Genomic DNA, 23,835 nt, shown 5'->3' with positions numbered 1-23,835 from the left:
AATAGTAAACTAAATAGTAATAGTAAAAAAGTAAATTGTAAAATGTTTTGATAGTGGGTGTGCTTGATTTGTGGAAGACCACCAGCACCCAGGCTTGTAAAACTCCAAAATAAATAATGTCTTTCTCAAGTGTGTAATTATTGGCTTGTTGCACACTGGTTATTGTGACAACAGCAAGACCTTCTGGCTCCAGAGCATCTGATGGCTCATCCATGGAATGTGATGGGGGTCCCCAAGGCTGCCTGAGGGACTGTCCCTCCGGGAGAGGCTGGGTCTGGGTTGGGGGTGAGTGCTCTGCAGCCACCCCTCAGCTGCCACCATTGTGTGTGTGAGGCAGAGTTGTGCAGGTTGGAGTTTTTTTTCTGTATTTTTTGAAGGCAGCAGTGTTGCAGGTGAGATTTAGCATGCAAGTTTGTATTTCCCCATCAGTGGGGGTGACAGGGTCTTGCCTGGTTTGTGGTGCTGTCAGAAGTTAACCTGGGTTCAGAAGCTGGGCTGGAAGAATCCATGAGGGCTGTGGAAAACCTGGTGCTAAACACCCCTTGGTGCCAAACACCGGCTCAGGTTGAGGCAGTGCTCCAGTGTCACTTCCAGTCCCCAAAATGTCCAGGAATGGGAACAGGGAGCAAAGCTTCAGGAATTTGGCAGTACAACACGGCTGCTCAATACTGTGTTTTATATTTGAGGTCCTCAGCGAGTTGGGGCTCATTTCTGGAATGTTTTTGCTGCCTCTAAAAGACAAATTTTTCTTTTAATGGGTAACACCAGTTACAAGTAACTCACGTGGGCTAATTCTTTCATGTGACCCAGCAGCATGCTGTCCAAACAGCAAAGGGATTTCATTCTATTTTATTTATGTGTGACTGAAATAATTGCTCAGCAGTGTGATTTATTCTAGAATGGATGGACCTGAAGGACTGTCCTAACATTTTTCTTAAGAAGTCAGGTAAACTACCATGAGAGTCCCATTTCCAGCTTTGGAAATGGGAACCTCAGAGGGATTATGGGCTTGTGAACAAGACACTGAACTAGAATTTCAGGATTCTAGTTCCCCCATGTGCATAAATCAGTAAGGCTTGCCTACTGATAGAGTAAATTTGCTTTATGGCAGTCTTGAGTTCAGTGCTTGAAACTTGACTACATCTGTGGTGACAGCTCCTGCCCATGATGGCCAAACATGAAGAAGTTAACAGGAAAGGATTTGCAGATCAGGTGCCTTTCAGAAGTGGGACTTCCTAGTATTTGAAGTTTTAGGCTCTTTTCTTATTTTTCTGCTTCATTTTCACTACAGCTACTTTAGGAAAAAAAACCTGTAATTTTCTTGTTAGACAATTGTGTGTGTGTAATATTCCAGTCTCTTGAAATGTTAGAATAGCAACTTTTCTCACAACTGAAACTACCCCGCTAACAAGTGAAAACTTAATGAAAATGCTCTTTAATAATGTCCTTGGAAATTAAATTGAAAGATTCTCCAAAGGCAAAATGCCTTTTCTAAATTAGTTCCAGTCAGTACAAAGCACAGTAATATCCTAGAGAAGCCTGAGGAAAGGACAAAGTGTTTGTATGAAAGAGTTTACAAAGGAGTTAGTTACTTAGTCCATGCATAAACCTGCACTGACTTTAAAACCAAAGTTTTCAAGGTCCATGTTTAATTAAGATAACTAAATCAGTCAAAGGACAATGAAGTTTTTGAAGTATTTCCTTGCAGGTAGTTTCTCATTTCATGTGGACTAATTGTTATCTAGTATTTCTCCTTGTTATATCTATTAGGTATATCTATTCTTTATTTTCTTCCCCTTCTTAATCCTTCTTTAAATACTTCAACTACTGTGAAGAAAAAACCCAGTTGCTATGATGTCCCATGTCTACCCATCATGAAATAGGGAGAAATTTACCATCTCCAATTTTTGTGAAGACTACATTTGAAAAAGATGTGTCAGAACACTTGCAGCCAGAAGTGGGTGATAAAAAGATCCTGTTTGTGTCATTGAAAAGCACCTGCAAGAAAGGGTCTCATCCCTCTAAAGATCTTGAAGAAGGGGAGACCTCCTTAGTTTTCTAATTAAACACTGGGGATATTTTTATATTATATTATGGTATATATATATTATGGTAATATTTTTGTTATAAATATATTATGGTAAAATTTATGTGTCAGAGAGGAATTATATTTACTACATCTCATTACAACAATAGACATGAGTAGAGGTTTTATTAATTGATTTTAAAAATACATCAGAAATTATCTTGAATATCTTGAAAGTGAATGATGAAATAATGTGTTAAAAATTATAAAGATATTAAAGATTATGTAGTCAGAATCTTCTGTGTCTAATAACAGCAGTAAACCCTCAGCAGGCTGATCTGTGTAACTAGAAGGCTACTTTGCTATTTTATGTTTTAGTCAACTTTTTGACTAAGTTTTAGGTATTACTGAATGTCCTCATTGTGAGACATACAACCCAAGCCTCCTTGCAGCTTCGGAAATTCTGGGCCCTTTCCTATTTGGGAAAGGATAAAAGGTCAGTTTGTTGCAGGCTGGCATGCCTTTTGTAGCAGAAATGTGCTGATGTGCCCAAAGTGCTGCAGTGGGTGATTTCAGAGGAGGCTTTTGGCAGGAGCTTGAAATGTTGCAGCCGTTCTCTCTGCCGAGACTGTTCAACACACTTGAGCTTCCCAGCTGCCTGAGCTCAGCCAGTTCACTTGCCCCTGCTGATTCCTCGGTCTGCAGTGTGCCATTTCCCTTTGAAATCAGTCTCTGGTTGTCAAAACCCCATGGTGTGCTGTGGCAATGGGAGAGATCCCAGGAATCTCCTTGTCCCAAGGCCTGCCCCAGGCGGTGCCTGCCCAGGTGGACGCGCCACAGCAAATCCTCTTCTGAGTCGCCACCCTTGGTTGTCTCCAGTGGGACCTTTCTGACAGGGACGTCTCCTCTACATGACTTTGACCTTTTAACTTTCTTGTTAATTAGAACAGGGTTGATCATTGATTCTGGCAGAGCAGATTCATGTCCACCTGCAGGAGAAATGCATTTGTGCACGTTATTATGGTGGCAAAAATCAAGGGTATGTTTTCTGCAGCATTAACTCATCTGAAAAGCTTTAACATGAGTTTAAACTGTGCTCTTTCTTTCAGTGGCTGAGAGTAGTGCAAGTTCTTTTGATGCCAGGTTAAGGAGTAGAGCTACTTCATGCTTGCTTTTGCAGCATGAGGGCATAAATGGTATCCGAGATTTAGTTAAATGAAAATGGAAATTTGTCAAGACAATATTGATCTATCTGGTACTCTAAGACTCATTAACAGCACAGATTGAGAATTGACTTTCAGTAATTAATTGCTTGTAAGCAAAACTTCTTAAGGTGAGTAGGGACTTGCTCAGTGTGTTGGCAAGTGCTGTAATTTGAAAGACAAAAATGTTTTGTTTGAAGTTTGTATTCACAGCTTAATAATATTGTGATTATTTCCAGATGAAACAAGTTGTGAATGTCTTCTTTTTCTTAATGAGGGATCATTAACATTATAGGCTTGTATTTTAATATTTTACTGCAATTTTACTATTCCAGTTGGAATAAATTGTATAAATAGCTTATCACACTAGTTTTGCTTGAATGATAACTTAGAGGAATCTGCTTCCTCTGTGAATGGTATAGCTGTAACAGCTGGAGAGATTCTGGTCTCCTTTTTTGTTTAGTCTTCTACCCCTATAAGCCTAATTTCTAAAGCACTATGAAAGTTAATGTTAAAAATGTTTAAGATATTAGATAGATAAAGATATTAATGCTACTTAATTACGTGTAGCAGTCACCAAATTGCTGGACATGACCGGTTTTCTGTGTCTTGAAAATGAACAGAAACTGATCTATTACACTAAAGATAATTCACTGACACTACTTAGACATACTTCAGATGGTATAAATATAAAGTAGGGGTTTACAGAATGCCGGCCTTATTTACAGGGTTGACTTATAGTGACTGTGTCTGTTGCAGTGTAAGTTCTGAAACACATTAAGGGGAGAAAAGTAGACATAGAGGAGTGCTGATTATATTTTGAGTGTCTCTGAACAACTGTTTTAAAAGGATTGTAACCCTGAGTTTGAAATTAGGCTAGTTTGAGTAGGAGTAGGCAGTTTTTTCCCTGCACAAAAACCCAACAGCACAACCTCTGCTTTACAGCTGCCTTTTGTGTCATCTTTACAAATATGTATTAGGAGATGTCAGACCCAGCTGATTTACTGGCAGTAAATGAACCTGTAAAACAGGGATTTTGCTAAGCAAGGGCTTTCACTGCTGCCTTTCTCTCCCACTGCCAAAACAACAACCCCAGCATAATATCACAGAATTTTTCTGCTCCTTGGCCATGAAGGGTTGATCTGATAAGAGCTGTTTTGCAGCATGGCTGGGAGGGAGGACCGTGTCAGACCACACTGGCTCTCATGCCACGTTACTGGGAGAAAGGAGACTGAGGCACGTGCAGAGCTTTGAGACACAGGTGTGTTTATGCATCCCTCTGTACAGTGAGGTGTGCTAAACAGAATTTCTCAAGGTGACACCACTCAGAGACATAAGGATACACAGTTCTCTCCCCTGCAAGAGTGAGAATCAAAGTTATGACTGGACCTCATCCAAGAAGTAAAGCTGAATGCCTGTTTCTTATCCAAGAAATAAAGCTGAGCTTGGCTGGCTACAAAAACGTCCACGTGCAAATCAGAGCCCTATGTGCTGTGCAGAACAGCACCAAGCTGTGAAAACCAGAGCTTGTTCTCTGTGAGAGAAAAACCAAGAGAGAATGGAACTGAGAGACTGAGGTGAAGCACCTTTGCATGTTTTTGTGGTGTTAACTGTGCTCTTGGCTGGGCTGACATTGATAGGCAAGACCAGAACATCTAGAACCTTATAGCTGGTCACCACAATAATTATGATCTGTCTTATGAGCTGATCAGAAAGTTCAGAGTGACAAATCTAGTTCAATTTTAATAGTGTGCACTGGTTTTGAGTTCAAGGTTGATTTGATTCCTTGCTTGGCTACAGGTGCAGCACACAAAATTGAGCAATGACCTTGGATAGAAATGTGATAGTCCTGAACCACTGGGTATTGAATTAACACACCTCCAGCACTGTCCAAACTTCTCAAGAAAGCTGCAATTATACAGATCTTTATTTCTGATTTTCTATATCTTTTTCCTCCATGTAAATTGTACTTTTATATTTATATGTAAATTGTGCCATGTTGCACAGTTGTTTACCCTCTGGCCATATGCTGTCATCATTAATAGATTCTTTTAAGGTTCTGGAGTGGCAAAAGTTAATCTTATCTCAAGTTAGCTTGGGAAATACTTGGAAGAGATTTCTGCAGTCAGAGCCCCAGTATTTATTCTGTTGTGACTGCATGTGCTGAATACTCCCACTTAATTCCTAAAGTAAATACTGTTTTTCAGCTTCTTAGCCAATAAATAATGAATGCACTGCTGTATTATCCCCTAACTGGTGCCTTTCAAATCTTCTCAAGGTCTTTGTTCTCAATAAATCAGGAGTGGGCAGAAGCATGAATGTGGCTGTGTGTATTGGGGAAGAAACAGAACAATGTTGTTTTCAGGTGATTTCTTGGTTACTAACCCCTCTGTCCAAAAAAAAATAAAGAAGTTAAAGGGTCTTAAGTTCTGTTTAGAGGTCCAAAATTTCATGACTTCTGCAGACAGGAAGTGACATACAAAGCTAAAAGTCCTCCAGAAAACTTGGAATTACCATTCCAACTGTGGTGCAACAAACCTACAGTGCTCAAAATCCCCGTGGTTCCATGGAAGGACAGCAGCTCTGCCAGGCAGGAGCAAAGCAGGGTTTTACTGGTAAGAACAAAGGCCTTTGGCAGGGACTTTTAAGACCACAAGGGGCTGAAGGTGATCTCCTTCCATGAGGGTTTTGTGTGTCTGGCCTTTGAGGTTCGTGTGTATGTGTGGGGTTTGTGGTGGTGCTGTTGTTGTCACCCCTTTCCCAGCACAGCCATAATTTTACCCTCTAGGGTAAAACAATTTCCTGTCAGTGCAAACCACTGATCCATACATGGACTGCCTTTTGGAACTACCTGGAATTTCAGGATGGTGTAGGGCAGTCCTCATACGGCAATGTTCATTTCTGCTCCACATTTTCCTGAAAATTGATGCATGTAACAGGTGCAAAGTGTTGAGCCATGCAATAGGCTTTCCCAGCTCCCACAGGAATGTGTAAGGTAAACTTTTAGGACCTTGAGAACTCAGTATAACAAAAAATTCCCAAATTCTGGCTGCTTCTAACAGTGACATGAGTACTTTCCACACAGATTGTTTGAAGATAGAAATTAAGTGCAGCAGGTTATGTGGTTTTGTGAATGTTTTGGGGAATGTGCATGTATATAAAAATATTTGTATGTGGATTTTTAGCCCTACTACATTTTAAACTCCCTAGAATCTTGTGCAGTTCTACTTTCTTACATATTTTACTCTTCATCTAAAAATGTCCTTGCAAAAAATCTGCTCTAATTACATTCATTATATCTGAAACTTCATTTGAATTAATCTGAATAAAGGCTTTTGCTCCCTTTCTTTTAACTAACAGATTTTTGCTATAACTGATGAGATGGGCTGTTTTGTCTTCAAGTTAGCTGCTTTTTGATACCTGATAAAATAAGCTTGTAAATATATGTTTTTCTTCCTCACAGAGATTTTAATTCTTTTAACATAAGAATTTCAAAACATTTGGATGAAAGAATATTGAAGAAGCAAATCTGTTGTATAGTTCATAATTACATGGGGTTTTTTTCTGATTGTTTTGATCATGAAGTCTTACACAGCCAAATGCTGGAACTGCTGAAAAATGTAGAGGAAAATGTAAAAAATGAAATATTCTAAGTCCTACACTTGTTGAGGTAAATACTAATATGAGAGGTGTATGAAGCATGGGGTTTATATTAAAATTAAATTCAGAAGACAACTTCATTAGTTGTCTTAGTATTCTCAATATCACTTTAACTTGGAAAGCTAATGTATCAGTGTAGTATTGTCAGCAGGAGTCTAACTAAAAACTTTAAAATAATTGCAAGTTTCTTATATAAAATCTGTTTGATATGGGAGGTAGATGAGTGATACATATTCTTACTTGTTTTTCTATTTATGGCCTTTCCAAGCAATATGCACTGAAAATAGTTTCAAAACAGTAGCTTTTGTTCAAAACTTGTATCTTAGTTACCCACTATGACTTTTAATTAAAATTATATTTTAACAACCCACCAGCTTGTGCTTGTTACTTGATATTTGCCATTCTTTCCTGTAGTCTTTCTTTACACAGATAGAGAAGGGAAAAAGAGAAAGATGACCCAGAATTGCTGGTTCTGATGGAAGCATTCAAGAGAGCAGATATATTACAGAATACATTGCACAAGTACACTTATCATAGACATGAACAACATGGTTACTGTAAAGGTTACTGTTTCTGTTTAGGACTTTATTTTACTGATATAAAACCTGTAAAACCTTACCTCAAATATGTTCATCTGTTTCAAATACATAAAAATATTTCACTGACATGAAGCTTATAGATATAAATTTAAAACCACCTTTCAGCAAAACAAATAAAACCCCAAAATGACAGAAGAGGAATTCAGTTCTACATCTCTTGAAGCTGAACTCAAAAAGAAAAAACTGAGTGTTATTAGAGATTTAAAGAAATAATCTTTACATTACATAGGCATTTTTTTTTCTGCAAATAGAAGCGTACCTGTTTTATATACAATAATGTGTGGTTGCAGTTTTTGCTTCTGTTTTATATGGTCATACTGCTCCTCAAGCATGCTTACATCCATCCTGCTGAGCTTCTTAACACCATCTGAAACCTGTGGCTCTGAGCTATGAGTCACTAAAAAAATACCAGTCACGTATTTGTAAGCCTTCACCATCTGTTCCAACAAGGAAGAAAAAGCCAAGCAGAAGCAGGACATTTCCTTCATTGTGCTGGCAAAAAAAAAAAAAAAAGCAAATCAAGTGTGAAGCATCTGAAATCTTCCTAAATGAAGGAGTGACTTTCTTCCAAGCACGGTGCCTTGTGTCAGGAGCTGCCTGGTCTGCACTGGAGCTGTGGATGTCACTCCGGTTGTTTTCATGCCGAGTGCCCGGAGCTCCTGCAGACAAGAGTTCAGGATCAGGACTGCATAGCTGGATTCAATGTTTACTTAAGGTTGTGAGCATATGAACCTTTGCCAAAAAAAACAGTGAAGTACAAACCCTCACCGAACACAGCCAAACACAGAAAAGGCTGGGTAATACTGGTTTATGTAGCAAAGTTAATTCTTAAATGCGGGCTGTTGTGGAGGGATCCCCACGCCAGGAGTTCCACCTGGGAAATATTTTTCTTTTTTCCTGTGTATTTTGTGTCTTTCCCCCCCACTCTCCCTTCCTTAACTTTCAGTTACATTCTTGCTGACGCTTCTTGGGGCAGTGGGGTGGGAGGGGAGGGTTTATCAAGTTTCATACTTTTGTGCTTATTGTTGCCTTTCAAATAATATGTTAAAAATATTCAGGCCTGGGTGCAGAGTCAGAAAAATATGGGCCAGAAACACTAAGAATTGGGAGGCTGGAGGCAGGAATGCCTTACTCTGACTCATTTAGGACTTCTGCTGTTCTTTAAAATGAAATAAACTACAGAAATAAGAATTTTGTTAATGAGAGCTGAGAAAACTTTAAAAATCCATGGTAAGCTAAATTTTAAAACTTAATGTTAACATTATTATCTCACAATGAGGCAAAAATTTGAAAAACATGTCTTTTGATCATATCAGGTAAAGTATAAATCTTTGCTTGGGCTGTGTACTGCAAATTTTTATCCCTGAGATAGGTCAATCAAGGGCCCAAGACATTAGTATGTGAAAAAATTATGCAGTTCAACTGTAGTTTTAATACAGTTGTGTATCTGCTCATTCTCATGCAGTGACACATTTTTGGTAAGAGTTCAAAAGGACTATCTAAAAATGAATTTGAGTAAATAGTCGGGTATTTCCTAAGAGCCACTTTGAGTGCAAGACTGAAGTTTTGTAAACAAATGTCATCCTCTACAGACAATTTACCTTTTGTGTGGCATAAACCAAGTAGGGAAAACAATTCTTATCTCTATTCTCTGCCCCTGTTGTTTTTGCACGTGTGTTATGGAGATTGTTTACTGAGATTGAGTTCTTAATTGGGTTCTGGTGATGGTTGTTCATATTTATTGGCCTATGAGGTCCAAGCTGTGTCCTGACTGTCTGGAGACAGTAATGGGTTTTTGGAGACAGTAATGGGTTTTTCTTTAGTATCTTTTTAGTATTATTCAGTATCTCTTTATTATAGTTTTAATATAGTATTAATATAATATAATATAATATAATATAATATAATATAATATAATATAATATAATATAATATAATATAATATAATATAATATAATATAATATAATATAATATAATATAATATAATATAATATAATTTTAATAATGCAATTTGTTCAGCCTTCTGAGTCAATGGAGTTAGATACCCATCATCCCCATATGTTAGGGAATGCATATGATAAAGCACGACAGAAGTCACAGAATCACAGAGTATCCTGAGTTGTGAGGGACCCACAGGGATCATCAAGTCTGAGTGAATCCCATACAGGGATCAAACCCACAACCTTGGTGTTATTAGCACCATGCTCTAACCCACTGAGTTAAAGTCAGTGGAATTGTAGGGAAGATTAGTGGTTTGGAGTTGCCATTAGGGAAAAAAAAATTATAGTTTCTCTTAGAAATGGATAACATTCCTGTCACTTTGATGATAGGCTTTTATTTATCCATTGGTCTCTTCAAGATACTTTGTGAGGGGATGTTTCATTCATGGAATGTTAAGGGTTGAAAGGAACCTTAAGGACCATCTTGTCCCAGCTCCCCCTGCCATGGGCTGGGACACTTCCCACTAGATCAGGTTGCTCAAGGAATTGTCCAGCCTGGCCTTTAGCACTGCCAGGGTTGGGGAATCCACAGCCTCCCTGGGCAACCTGTTCCAATATCTCACCACTCTATTTCTTTCTAATATCCCGCCTAAACTTCCCCTCTATCAATCTGTACCCTTCACTCCTTGTCCTGTCACTACAAATCCTCATGCAAGGTGCCTCTCCATCTTCCCTGTAGGCTCCTTTCAGATACTGGAAGGTTGCAATGAGGTCTTCGCACAACTTTCTCTTCACCAGGCAGGATGTTAAATCCTCTCTGTAAAAGTCAGTTGTGCTACAACAGTTACATCTGTGTAGTTGAAATGGTTACATTCCCCTTGTGCACACATGGGAAGAGCAGGAAGATGTGTCACACTCTGGTAAGGAAGGTGTGTTGTTACATGGTATCAAGGAACTGAGTAATAAATTCCAAGTTTTGTTTCCTTACAAAATACTGGGACTGGTTGGGAAGCAACAATATGCTATTATAAAATTTGTATATAAGGAAGAGATGCCATTTACTGAGACCCATTAAACAACAACAGAAATGAGCAGAGGTTGTATTTGTTGATTTTAAAAGTTATAAAGATATTAAAGATTATGTAGTCACAATCTTCTGCAGCTAGTAAAAGAAGTAAACCCACAGCACGTTGACCCATGTAAGTAGGAGGTCTACTTTGCTATTTCAAGTTTTTGACTTAGTTTTAGGTATTACTGAATATCATAAGACATATAAACCAAGCCTCCTTGCAGCTTCGGAAATTCTGGGCCCTTTCCTATTTGGGAAAGGGTAAACGTTCAGTTTGTTGCAGGCTGGCATGCATTTTGTAGCAGAAATGTGCTGATGTGCCCAAAGTGCTGCAGTGGGTGATTTCAGAGGAGGCTTTTGGCAGGAGCTTGAAATGTTGCAGCCGTTCTCTCTGCTGAGACTGTTCAACACACTTGAGCTTCCCAGCTGCCTGAGCTCAGCCAGTTCACCTGTTCCTTCATGTTCCTTGGGTTGCACATAAATGATTGACTGAATCAGGCTGAAATCCTGCAGATCTGGGGAATCCCCTTGGAGGTTCTGTGCCTGCAGGTGACAAGACTCTAGATACGCAGTGCAGAGTTCTGGGAAGGCTCAGCAGGCTCACATGTGTAAATCTGCTGCAGCTGACTTGTTAATAATTACTCCTGCCTTCCCAATATGCTTGTGTCTTACAGTTGGGTTACCTACCTCAGCTGCAGTCCTTTCCTGCCTTAGCCAGAGAGAGAACAATAAATACAATACTCTGACAGACACTGTGGATACTCTTGAATTTGGCTTCTCTCTACCTCAGAAAAAGCATGTGTCATGTTAGAATTGTTCTGATGTATCATGGCTTTGTTAGATCTGCTTTGATACTCTGCCTTCAGCAGTGACAAACACCTGGTGCTCTCTAGCAAGCAGTGCCTCAATGGCCTTGTTTGTCCCATGTTCTGAGTTGTTGTCACATGGAGTCTGCCTCTGGACCTTCAGGCATTTGGCTTATACATTGGGACAGGAGATTTAATTAACCTCATTACAGTTGGAGCTGGCATTCAATACAAACATTATTAATGGTCATAAAAGTTACCCAACCTTTTTAAAATTCCAGTCACACTGTTTGACTCTCTGACCTCCTGTGAAAGTGACTTGTGCAGCCTGCCTGTGTGTGTGGCAGGAGGAATTACTGGGATAGCATCCTTAAACCAGAAACACAGGCTCTGTCTTCAGAGATGTGAGCTTCACTTCTCATTAGAGGGGCATTTAACATGTAATGAGTTTATATCTGATCAGAAATTATTTTTAATTATTTGTGCTGCACCATTCCCTCAGCATCAGGAAAAGCCACCACACGTATTCACGTGAGTGGTTTACACAAGTCAGTCCCCTCCCAAGCAGTGCCATGGGTAAGCAACAGAACCACAGAGCAGGTAAAGGAGCCAGATGGCCAGTGAGACAAAGGGAATGGGCCCAGGTGGTGCAGCAGAGAGGAGGAACTGCAAACAGGATTAGCTCAGCCAATCCTGTATACACTGCAGTTTGTTTGCTTCTCAGGGAAAACTTGTGAACAGAGTCTGCACAGAATTGTTAAGGCTGGAAGAAAGCTTTAAGATCAGCAAGTTGACCCAGCACCACATTCACCATTAAACCATGTTCTCAAGTACCATTCCCCAAGGGCTTTATAACCCTTTCCATGAAAAAATTTCCTAAAATCCAGTCTGAACCTCTCCTGGTGCAATGTGAGGCCATTTCCTCTCATCCTGCCACTTGTTACCCAGAAGAGACTGAGCCCCACCTCACTATGACCTCCTGACAGGAGCTGTAGAGAGTGAGAAGGTCCCCCCTGAGCCTCTTTTTCTCCAGACTGAGCCCCCACAGCTCCATCAGCTGCTCCTCACCAGTCTTGTGCTTCAGGCCCATTCCCAGCTCAGTTGCTCTTCTCTGGACACGCTCCAGCTAAGTCTTTCTTGTTGTGACAGGCCCAAAACTGCACTCAGGGTCTGAGATGTGATTGAATCAGACTCTGGAAGTGTGTATGCTTTGTGTGTATGTGTGTTTGTGCAGGTACATTTTGCTATCAAGGCATGTCTCTGTGTCTGTATATACACACACACATATATATACATGTGTGTGTGTTTTTTGTGAATAATTTGCAACCAGGGTGTGATTAATAAAATAAATTGCAGCTCTAATCTCCATGACATCAGAAAATACATGAGGTTAATTGTGACTTTGATGTGTAGTGAGCTGGTGCAGCTAATCCTTGTTATGCCACTGGGATAAACTTGAAAACAGATTACCCACAGGTTCTATTCTTACAGCATAGTGGAACAACTTCCTTTTAGGTATTACTAATAAATAAAAATAAATTCCTTTTTCCATGCATGCCCACCATTTGATTTGTTTTTAAATCAGTCAGTCAATCTTTAAATCGAGTTACCTGGAGCTCCAGAGCCCTGTACACTTTCCCAGTATGCAGCAGGTGGCACTATTGGAGTGGCATGGTTGTGTTTGCCTGATGCTGACTCCTTAGAGATCTCCATTTGGGTTGCTCTAGATTGCAGAGGAGTATAAGCAGCCAAGCCATTTCCTAGCACTGCCACATGTATCTCTGAGCAGCACCACAGGTTCTGAAAATTTATTGCCGTGATTAGGTTTGTGTCAAAACTCATTCTTTTTTAATTGAACAAATTCCTGATCAAAACATCATCTGAGTGGTTTTCACTTGATTATCCACTGAGGTCTGAAGTGCCCTATTTCCCTTAAGGCTTTTCTTCCATCACAATGGAACCAATTCTTCATTTCCTTGAGGCAAAACCAAATTTGAAATACTTCATAGTCCAAAAGCTGTGTCTTTAGAACCTGAAGTAGATGTTTACTGCCCTTGACCTTGGTTGCAAAATCTCATTTAAAAAGATGCCACTAATTTTATCTCAGACTAATTAATTTGTGTGTAGTAAATTAGTTTTTTATTAAAAATTGTTTGGAGGACCTTTTAGGAATAATTGTTGATTTAAAGATAATTAAAAATGCTCATAATTGTTAACTGACTGAATGCACTTCCTGTAACACTGGGTTTTACTGCACACCTGAGACTAGAGGTATATTATTCATGATATTCGTGTGCTGAATTATAGACATGTTCAGCACTGTTCATGGAGGTTAAAAAGACAGAATACAAATATCTGTACATTTTAACTGGCACTGAGAAGGAAAATCAAAGTTACTGTGCTAATCCCCTTTCTCTTGCTTTCTATAGTACTTTCTAAATTTTTATTGAAGTGCAGTCCTGAAGTGTAAGAAAGTGACTATTTTATTGTTAGAAAATGGAATGGCACAAAGAAAGATAGAAACAAGGTGGCTGCTATTATTTGGATTCCAGGCAGTATTAGTAGAATCAATAGTAATTGTTTACTTTTTAGTGAGATTTTTGATAAGAGCACACACATTTCTATTGTTTGAAAGCACAACCTTAAAGCATGCCCCAGCTACAGAGTGTTGTGAGTAGAGCACAGGACTTTCTGATGGCACAAGATTATTTCTGGTGCTCTTTGCATGTCCTTGCTAATGGGGTGAAGGATCCTATGGTGGAAGTGTTCAAAATGATCTTGAGATGTTTCCTCTGTCTGATCTTTCCTGTGCTTTCAGACCTAAAGGATTCAAGTATTTTAAAGGATTCAGGTATTTTAAACCTGCCCTTCAGGTGCCTCTGAAAGGCTGGTGAGCTTGGGTTGCATGTAGTCCCTCTTCCCATTTCCTTGACAGGATTCTAAATACCCATTTTACTCCTTGTGCCTTTAGGTAAATATAATTATGTAGTGTGTGTAGGTAGGTATATCCCAAATATCTCTGATCCTGCACTCTTGTCTGGATGTCTCTAAAGCTTAAATCAAGCACACCAAGTCAGCACTGAGGGTTTCATACCAAATATCTTGTGCTTTACATGCTTTTACCAAGAAAGGTTGGACCAGCTGATCCTTGAGGTCCCTTCCAGCCTGGTATCCTGTGATTCTATGATTCACTCACTCATCTGGCTTTGTGGGTGTCAGGAGCTTGGTGCTATCCAGTCTCCTCTGCAGAACCACATTCTTTGTTGTTTTTTTTTTCTTTTTGTGGATGGTAAATGTGGTCAAACAGAAATTACTGTGTTCCTGCATGTTAAATACAGTGCTGCTCTTGAGGAGCTAAATGCAGCAGATGTTCTGTATGTGTTTTTTGTGCCTGACATAAGCAGCATTTAAAAACCTCAGTTTTTCTGTCTTGACTTGCTGAGGATTAAATCCTATTCCTTTGGAGTGTTAGTTGCTACAAAAACTAAACTGAAATGTGCTTTGTTAGAAAGCTGCTCCCTCTGTTGGTTGTCTCATTGATAGAACTGGAATCTCTCCTGGGCAAACAAACAGCCTCCCAAACTGAGGGTCAGGAATTTTTCATTTTGCAGCTCTGCTATCCTTGCCCACCAAGAATTTCTGAAATTACCTTTTAGAAGTGAAAATGTTCAGAGGCAAGTCTAAGAAGAAACTGAACCTATTTACCAGTTAGAGATTTTAAACAAATGAACTTTGGACATCTTCCCTCACAGTTCCCCTGGCCTCCTTCTTTTCCGTACCAACTACTTTTCTGACTGTTTCCTATCCATGGAGTTATGAAGGCTACAGTTCTGGGAGGTGACAACAGCCTGTGATTATTTGTTCTGCCAGAAGACATAACAGCCGTATAGGAATTCTGTGGGGATTTCAAGCAGGGTCTAAAACAAATTGTGTAAGCGATGTAACTTTTCACCTAAAAATCCACCTTGATTTTTCCACCTAAAAGCTACAGGATTTTGATTGCAAGATTTTTGGTCTGTCCAGGATGGTGCTGAAAAGAGGTTTGTCCCTTATTAGTGTCCAATTCAGGTATTGTTTGAGTAGGAATGAGTTTATCTTTGATTGCTTTTAATCAATAAGATGTACTTATCTGTAAGTGAAGTTTGATAAGAATCAAATACAGCATGAAAGAACTGGTTAATGTCTTGTTAATGAAAAGTTTTATCTGGATGACACCATCTTGCTTCTGATATATTTGCTTTTGAGCACCAGAACACAAACCACTTTAGTATTCACCTTCAAGAAGCACTGCTGGGTGCATAAGTTAATTTTAATAAGCCTTGCAAATGGCTGTAGTTAGGATAGTCCTCCAAAGAGGATGGTTAAGTACTGTTACTATTGTTGGAATGAATGTGGACTTGAAGCCTGTGCAGAGGAGGAAAGTGTCCTAAAAATAATTTGTTATTCAGAAGCATCCTTCACTTCCATGCAAAAATCTCATGAGGACTTTCTACTGCACTTCATAATCACTGATAGCCTAATTGAGTCAAGGAAATTACAACTGTAAAACTAGAGTATATAAACTACAGTATATAAACTAGAGTATGTAAAACCAGATACAATTCCACAGTGCCTGATTCAGTACCCACTGAAGTCAAAACATCTTCTGATCAATTCAATAGAAGTGAAATTGGATGATTGTATGCTCATGATCAAATAAAAGCTGCAAACTGACCAATACCCATGAACCTGATGGTATAGTAGAGATTGTGTATTGAGCCATCATTTATACTCTTTTCTTGTACCCATTTTTTTGTGTGCTTGTGTGTGTTTTTATATGGAATCCTGCACCAATTCCTCATGAGTTCTCTGTAAAGGGCCTTAACTGGTTAATGCAGTACCACACCTGGCATATTGAATATGCACATGTCAAAAAATTAACTCAGCTAGTAAGTTTGTGGAGTAATTACTGTACTTAAATAATCAACATTTTTAGTCTCTATACAATGACTGTGCTTTGGGCTTCCTCTTGTGGAATTCATTTACAGGGATTTCACTGGATCTTTGACTGTGCTTTTGTGGAACCACAGAGCGGGTCAGGTTGGAAGGGGGCACAGTGGGTTATCCTGGCCAACATCCCTGCTCAAGGGTTGTCCTAGGGCACATTGCATGGAATTGTGTTCAGATGGTCCTGAAACGTCTCCAGTGAGGGACATTCCAAAACTCTACAGCCTCTCTGGGCAGCCAGCACAGTAACAAAGTTCTTGCTCACACTCCCCTGTTCACATCACAGCCAGTAAAAAAACAGCCACCTCAATCCTTTTAAACATTGAGTTCTTATTCTTACAGAGTGAAGACTTTCCACTGCTTTTGGAGGTATGGACAAACATAATGGTTACCACAAGATCATGTGCAAAAATAACTTCAACAGATAAGCACATATTTAGGGAAACAAAAACATTATTGGTATTATAATGCCATCTCAATAAAAAGAACAGAAACTTCATCTTTTATTTTATGGTACTGTGGTATTTTATATTTTCAGTACTTGGTTAAACATTGCTGGAGATTTTGTGATAAGAGTGCTTGCAATGCCAAATAGAAAGGGAATGACCTTTAGGGCAATGCCATTGTTCAGATATTGTTCTAGCAGGTAGGTCCAGTGCTCAGGCTGAGACTATTTCTTTTTTAAACGTGATGTGTTAATGTGTTACTGTTGTGTTACTTGGAGCTTAACATTGTAAACATCTCCTTCCTCATTAGCAGCAGTGCACGTGACTCAGGTTTCTTGGCAAAAAAGGTTGGCTTGCATCTGACCCAGCTTACTATGCTTTGTGTTTCTGAGGGTAATTAAAGGGCCACAAGATTTCTTATTGGGTAAAGGATAACTGTCCTGGCAGAGTTAAAAATGCTTGTACTGACACGGGCTGCTGTGGTTTATTGCATGTTTGTAACTTAAGTCTCTATTTGCAGTACCCATACCTGTCCCATTGCTTCTGCTGGGCCCACCTATGCAATGTGGAATACCTGCTTGGGGCTTAGAAACATTTGGCTGCCTGCTACTTAAAATAACTAGTTAGGTGCCCAAAATCTACTTCTGGGAGCAGGAGGATTGTTAGCTTTGTAGCTGCCCATGTGTTTCCTGTGGAGGTGTGAGTCCTTCCACATCCCATTAAATTATGTAGCTGGTATAAATCAGGTTAGCTGGACTGCTGTCAATACAGTCACCCTAATTTAGAGCAAGGATCTGGTCCATCTCCTCTCTAGCCTGGCATGTCTCAGATGATGTGGTGAAAATGAAGCCTGGAATTTAGGCTGTCACTGTTTTCCAAGGAGTTCCCCAGTACAAAGCTGAAGAGGTTGTTTAAATCTAAGTTCATATCAGGGGGGCAGTTGAGATCACAGGCAGGTTTTGATACTGGAATTGAGAATAAAAAGTGAAAAATCTCAGTGTGTAGGAATGTGGGATACAGTTAATTTGTGTTTTGCAATGAATTGCTATAAATGTGCAGTTGCAGTTAACTGGCAGTGGGGTAAGAAAAAATAGCTTTAATTGGCACCCTAGTTGTAACTTATCTAAACAGCCAGGGGCCCAGGAAAGCATGGAAGTATTGCTTCTCCATCAGGTCAGAAACTAGTTAATAGGAAAAGGGGAATAAACTTGCTTTTCCCTTTACTCTGCTCCACGTGTCTTGAGTGATTAATCTGTGCTTTGCCTCGAGCTGTTAATCTGCAGTGGTGACATTTCAATTATAAACGGCATTTTGTCCATCCCCTCTGGAAATTCTGGATTTGTCAGTGCTAAAACCTCACCAGTACATGAATGCAGCTTCACTGATAAATGCACAACTACACCTTCTTTGCTTTCAGGAGACATTTTTGGAGGCTATGGTGTGAATTTGAGTCCAGAAAGAACAGCAGCAATGCACATTTTCCATACTCAAACAATACATTTGAGACAACGCTGCCTTGATGAAAAGATGGGCAACAGAATGACCGGGTGAAACATTGATTCTACAAACTTCCTTACTTTCTTTTGAGAAACCTGAACAGTGAAAGTGGCAACAAAAACATTCCCACTTTGTCCTTCAGTGGATTCTCCTCCTGAATTGTCTTGGTCCTTTATTCCTAATGAAGATTGTTAATACAAGGGAGGTTATTCCAGTCCCAGCTTTTCTGTGCTGTTTAAGTCAAGTTATTTCTTGTTTTTTTGATATTGTTCTGACCTAATTGCTGAAGAATAGAACTGATTCTTACATCCTCACAGGATTGCTTTTTTACTTATAAACTCTGGTTCCCTTTCTACTAGCCAATACCTCCTTTGAAAAAATTAAAATCCACTCATTTTTCTTTTTGAGAAGTATTCATCATTCTTTCATTCAGATTTATGTTTCTTGTTGTTTTTTCAAATCTTTTGAATATTGCAGTGTTTCCACCCTCAGCCTTTGAATCTGTCACTGTTTACAGGGACTGTGCAGCCAATGAAAGGGCTGAGCAAACCTCTCCTCTCTGGCTCACCAGCCACATTCTGCATTAATAAAAAACCCAGCCTCTGTGTGTTATTTGATCCTTTGTTTTCTGATATAAATTACACTGAGGAAACAGTTCTTGGTAACATTTCAAAAATATTATTTCCTTCACAGCCTCTGGTTAAGTGAGACCTTTGTTCAGGACAGGTTCATCCAGCATGAGCTCTTCAGGGGCAGGCAAATTCCACCACTACCTTGCGGCCATTGTTCAAAAGCTTGTTCTTTATAATAATATAGAAATATTGTAAGTATAAATCTATGCATGTTAAGCTTTGAGAAATCACTGGATATATTTTTAAATGCTCGGTCTATGACAAAATTTGGTAATATTTTATACTTAGAATCACAGAATGTTCTGAGTTGGAAGAGACCCACATGGATCATCAAGTCCAACTCTTAAGGGAATGGCCCATACAGGGATCAAAGCCACAACCTTGGCATTATTAGCACCATGTTCTGACCAACTGAGCTATCTCAAATTAAGTGTTTGTACTGTAAAAATATTTTAAGATCATGGGCATGCAAAGCCTATTTGACTTCATTAAGGCTCTGCTGAGATACTGCCTTGATTGCAGAGTGGAAGTGTATTTTAGATGAGTCTTCTTTCGATTAAGGAACACCACTTTGCTTGTCACAGGCAGATAATGCAAAACCCTAAAACCTCCCCAACCATCCCAAGTGAAAAAAGGCAAACTAGAAAACAATAATTCAGCCAAAGTAACAATAGTGGGGTTTTTATTGGAATGCTGTGAGTGTTTGTGCTGATTAGAGTGTGATACCACAACAGGGCTGTGGGACAGCAATTGCAATAACACTATATTATAATTTAAATAATTCCTTGGTACTGTGGTTTGAGGTTGCTGATTTTGATTTGGTTCTGGACCCTGGGTGGCTCCTGCATGGCAGCTCTGGTGTTCTCTCACTGGCCTGGGTGCTGCCCCTGGGTTTCCCTGTGTGAGGGTGCTGGTTATCCGTGCTCAGCTGCCCCATGCACCATCCTGGCACAGAGTGACCCCATCACATCATCCCACCATCCCACCATCCTGATCCCAAGCCCCTCAAGATTTGAACAAGGGTCTGTGTCAAACTTTGCAGGTGTTTATTTTTTTTTAATTGCTAACCAGTAGCTGTAGCTGGACAGTTAGGATTAAGCCGCTGCATTGTGAATTCTCTATGCTTGGCTAATCTGTTGTTTTAAGGAGCAGGGAAGACAGTCCTAAGATGAATGGGCTGGACAGGAGCCACCAAGAGTGAATTCAGCAGAACTGAGCAGAAACGGGGGGAAAAGTGATCACAGCAGCAGGTAATCTCGACCATCAACTCATGGACCTACCATCAAAAGGGACTCAAATGCCGGGAAAAGTAATATAATTTGTAACCAATAAAAGCTGACGCCTTTGTTATAATGTATAAAGAGTGTAAAGGTTTGAAGACCTGCGCTCCAGCCTTTCGTGGGTTACCACCCGCTCCCTGCTTTGCTCAGTCGGGAATGAAGGGACAGCATCACCTCGCCCCGGTGTGCGAACTGGGGCTGCGCAGCGGGGAACGGGCTGTGTTCGGGACAATCCCACCGCAGCATCCACATCACCATGGCCTCGATCCTTCATCACATCACCCCCGAGCTCTATAGGGCCGTGATCGGGACAATCCCACCGCAGCATCACATCACCATGGCTTCAATCCCCCACCACATCACCCCCCGAGCTCTGCCCGGCCCCTCCATGCGAGGGATGCAGCTCTCGTCCCTCTCCCTGCCCCCTGAGCACTCATTAACCTCGGGACAATCCCACCGCAGCATCACCCCGCCATGGCCTCAATCCACCGCCACATCATTCCCCGAGCCCTAACGGGCCGTGATCGGGACAATCCCACCGCAGCACCACATCACCATGGCCTTGATCCTTCATCACATCTTCCCCCGAGCTCTAACGGGCCGTGTTCGGGACAATCCCACCGCAGCACCACATCACCATGGCTTCAATCCATCCACCACATTAACCCCCGAGCTCTTCCCGGCCCCTCCAAGCGAGGGATGGAGCTCTCGCCCCGCTCCCTGCCCCCTGAGCACTCATTAACCGCGGTGCCGCCGCTCGGCGGGGCCGGCCCGGCGGCTCCTGCCCCGGGAGGGAGGCCGGGCCAGCAGAGCCGCCTCCTTCCCGCTCCCTGCCCCGGCTGAGGGCCAGGGCCGTGCCGTGCCATGGCCGCTCCCTGCTACCTGGGCTGGGATTTCAGCACGCAGCAGGTACCGCGCCACCTCCCCCGCCTCTCCCCTCCCTCGGCCCGCGGCGGGGCCGGGGCTGGGGCTGCCCTTCCCTTCCCTTCCCTTCCCTTCCCTTCCCTTCCCTTCCCTTCCCTTCCCTTCCCTTCCCTTCCCTTCCCTTCCCTTCCCTTCCCTTCCCTTCCCTTCCCTTCCCTTCCCTTCCCGCTGCGGGGCTGCGCTGCCCGGTTCGGCTCCGAACGCGGGCCGGAGCTCCCCCGGAGGGATGAGCAGGGGATGGCGCCGCCGCCGCTGCCGAGCCAGACCGCGGCCAGGCCTTCCCTCTCTCGCCGCTTCCGTCCCCTCCCCGCGCCTTCCGTCCCCGCTCTCCTCCTTCCCAAGGCGGGTTGTGTTTCCCGGGCGGGGCTGCTCGCCGTTCCCGGGCCCGGCCGGGGCTGCGGGGAGCGGAGCGGGGCGGTGCTCCCTGCCCCGGCTCTCCCTGCCCCGGTTCTCCCTGCCCGGTTCTCCCTGCCCCGGTTCTCCCTGCCCGGTTCTCCCTGCCCGGTTCTCCCTGCCCCGTTTCTCCCTGCCCGGAGCTCCCTGCCCGGTTCTCCCTGCCCCGGTTCTCCCTGCCCGGTTCTCCCCGCCCGGTTCTCCCTGCCCGGTTCTCCCTGCCCCGGTTCTCCCTGCCCGGTTCTCCCTGCCCGGTTCTCCCTGCCCGGCTCTCCCTGCCCCGGTTCTCCCTGCCCGGAGCTCCCTGCCCGGCTCTCCCTGCCCCGGTTCTCCCTGCCCCGGTTCTCCCTGCCCGGAGCTCCCTGTCCCGGGCTCGCAGCCGCTGCAGCCCCACACGGCCGGTGCAAAATTATTCACGGAATTACACAATGTTGTGGAGTCTCCGTCGCTGGAGACAGTCGATGTCTACTCAGAATCCTCCTAAAGCAAGGAGGTTAGACCGGATGATCCACTGTGGTCCCTCCAACCTGACCGATTCTGTGAGTCTGTGGAAGGGACCTCTGGAGATCATCCAGTTCAGACCTCCTGCCAAGGCAGGGTGACCTGGACACAGGAATATGCCCAAGTGGGTTTGGAATGTCTCCAGAAAGGGAGACTCCGTGTCCTCCCTGAGCATCCTGTTCCAGTGCTCTGCCAGAGTCAATGTAACAAAGTTCTTCCTCATTTTGAAGCAGAACTTCCTGTGTTTTATCTTATGGCTGTAGTAATTCTGAGTGATTTCTGTGTTTTAAGATGTCTGTGGCCTGCACAGAGTGCATATACCTGGTTGTTCTCATATCACCTTCACCTTCATCCCTTTCCATTTGCCCCATCTGCAGCAGTGGGTTATATATCTGTGTCCTGCTTCCCCATCCTGCTAAGGATGGGTTAAATCCTGGAGAACTGTGGTCCTTCTTTATATGCAGGCTGCATATAGACCCCTCTGCCTGCTGCTGTAGGAGCTGGGATTTGCACCCTAACCCAGCTTCCCAGTGTCTTCGTGTGAATCAAGACTGAACCTGGATGCTCAGGTTTCTGCTTGAAATTCTGATCTGTCAGCACAGCCAGGTATTGCTGCCCTGTGAATAGAAACTCTGCCCAAGTTGTGCAGAGACCTGAACATGTTAAAAATAGGTGTTCGAGCATAAATCACCATTATGGTTGTGCTGAAGTTTGGGAGCTTGAAAAGACACATCCAGGTTAGGTTGATCAAGTGTTTTTATGGGGACATGCTGCAAGCAGAGAGCCAATTAAGCTGCAGTGGGTCAGAGCCATTTTTAAGCAAGTGCAGGTTGGTAATGAGTTGTGCCAGGGCATAGATAATGGCTCTACAGTGCTGTGGTAAAAATGGGGTTGGCCTTGTTATTTGAATGCAGCTCCTTGAGATGACAGGATTGTAGGTTCTTTTTTTAATCAGTTCCTTTAGCAGCAGCTTGCACTCTCCCCCTGGTTGAAATAGGCACAGAATGTGAGCTGCTTCTTGCTTTTCTTCTCAGCTCTTACTGTCTTTCTGCAGAGCTAGGTGAACTTAAGTGAAGATAGATGAGGAAAGGTTGTGGTACCCTTCTAATTCCTGCTTACAAGAAGGCTCAGCTTTATGGAGTTGGGGATGTTGCTTTCTGTGGCATTAGCTCAAAATACACTTGTATAATGCCCTCTGAGCTTTTCCAAATGGGCAGAATTTAATTTGCTCACCATCTGGGGAGCAGGAAAGGTGCTCAAGGTAGCCTAAAGGGTCTGTGAGGTTCCTTGGTAAGATAAGGCAAAAAAAAAAAAAAAAAGGAGGTGACAACAAAAAGAAGGTGTATGACATCTTTAAGATACTGTATTCTTTGGAGGAATTGGAAAAGCTGGCTACTGCGATGCAAGCTATGAGCCTGGTAACATGTTTGCCATTCTTTAACACATGCCTGTAGCCCAATCTTGTGCGTTACAGGAGAAAGAAAATACAAACAAACAAACCCACATGTTGCTGAATAGGTAACATTCTGGAAATTCTCATAACTTGTTTCATGTAAAATTATGCCCTACTTTCAGTGAGTTGTATGAATTGGGGTGATTTTTTTTGTTCATTTTGTCTGTGGGAATTAAATTATTATAAATGAGTCATCAGTGCTATTCAATTATTGCTCGATTTTGTTAACTTCCTGTTTTATATCTTCTAGTTGAAAGTCATTGCTATTGATGAACAGCTGAGGGTCATTTATGAGGATAATGTTCATTTTGATAAGGACCTTCCGGAATTTAAGTAAGGCTTTTTATATTTTACATTTTATATTTTACTTGGATAATGTAATTTAAAGCTTTGGAGATTGAGGTGAGGGGACTGTTGCCC

General features: G+C 41.9%; 2 protein-coding genes across 3 annotated transcripts in view; one reads left to right on the top strand and one right to left on the bottom strand.

Annotated features, from left to right (window-relative positions):
* Window positions 1-2,196: 2,196 nt before the first annotated feature.
* On the bottom strand, window positions 2,197-8,153 carry C1H9orf152 (chromosome 1 C9orf152 homolog). The gene is made up of 2 exons (XM_063176319.1): window positions 7,747-8,153; window positions 2,197-3,015 (listed from the first exon to the last, which is right to left on the bottom strand). Exons 1-2 carry the CDS (start codon window positions 7,973-7,975, stop codon window positions 2,444-2,446), a joined length of 801 nt encoding a protein of 266 aa, XP_063032389.1. The 5' UTR covers window positions 7,976-8,153; the 3' UTR covers window positions 2,197-2,443.
* Window positions 8,154-20,920: 12,767 nt separating this feature from the next.
* Window positions 20,921-23,835, top strand: part of XYLB (xylulokinase) — an 84,902-nt gene continuing 81,987 nt past the window's right edge. Inside the window, exons 1-2 of one of the 2 annotated variants that reach the window (XM_063178786.1) lie at window positions 20,921-21,053; window positions 23,666-23,748. In XM_063178786.1, the coding sequence (XP_063034856.1) occupies window positions 21,009-21,053; window positions 23,666-23,748 (128 nt within the window). In that variant the 5' untranslated portion in view covers window positions 20,921-21,008. Of the gene's footprint in view, window positions 21,054-21,868; window positions 22,001-23,665; window positions 23,749-23,835 lie in introns of those variants that run through there. The other variant, XM_063178711.1, reaches the window with a different exon arrangement.

The sequence above is a fragment of the Melospiza melodia genome, chromosome 1, assembly GCF_035770615.1.
Source record: "Melospiza melodia melodia isolate bMelMel2 chromosome 1, bMelMel2.pri, whole genome shotgun sequence".
NCBI classification, from domain to species: domain Eukaryota; kingdom Metazoa; phylum Chordata; class Aves; order Passeriformes; family Passerellidae; genus Melospiza; species Melospiza melodia.
This window is presented reverse-complemented; position numbering and strand designations above follow the sequence as displayed.

Coding starts and splice junctions, on each gene's coding strand:
- C1H9orf152 (XM_063176319.1), bottom strand. CDS start 7,975: ATGAAGGAAATGTCCTGCTTCTGCTTGGCTTTTTCTTCCTTGTTGGAA. Junction 3,016..7,746: donor CATTATTGTATATAAAACAG/GTACGCTTCTAT, acceptor TTTCTCCTGCAG/GTGGACATGAATCTGCTCTG.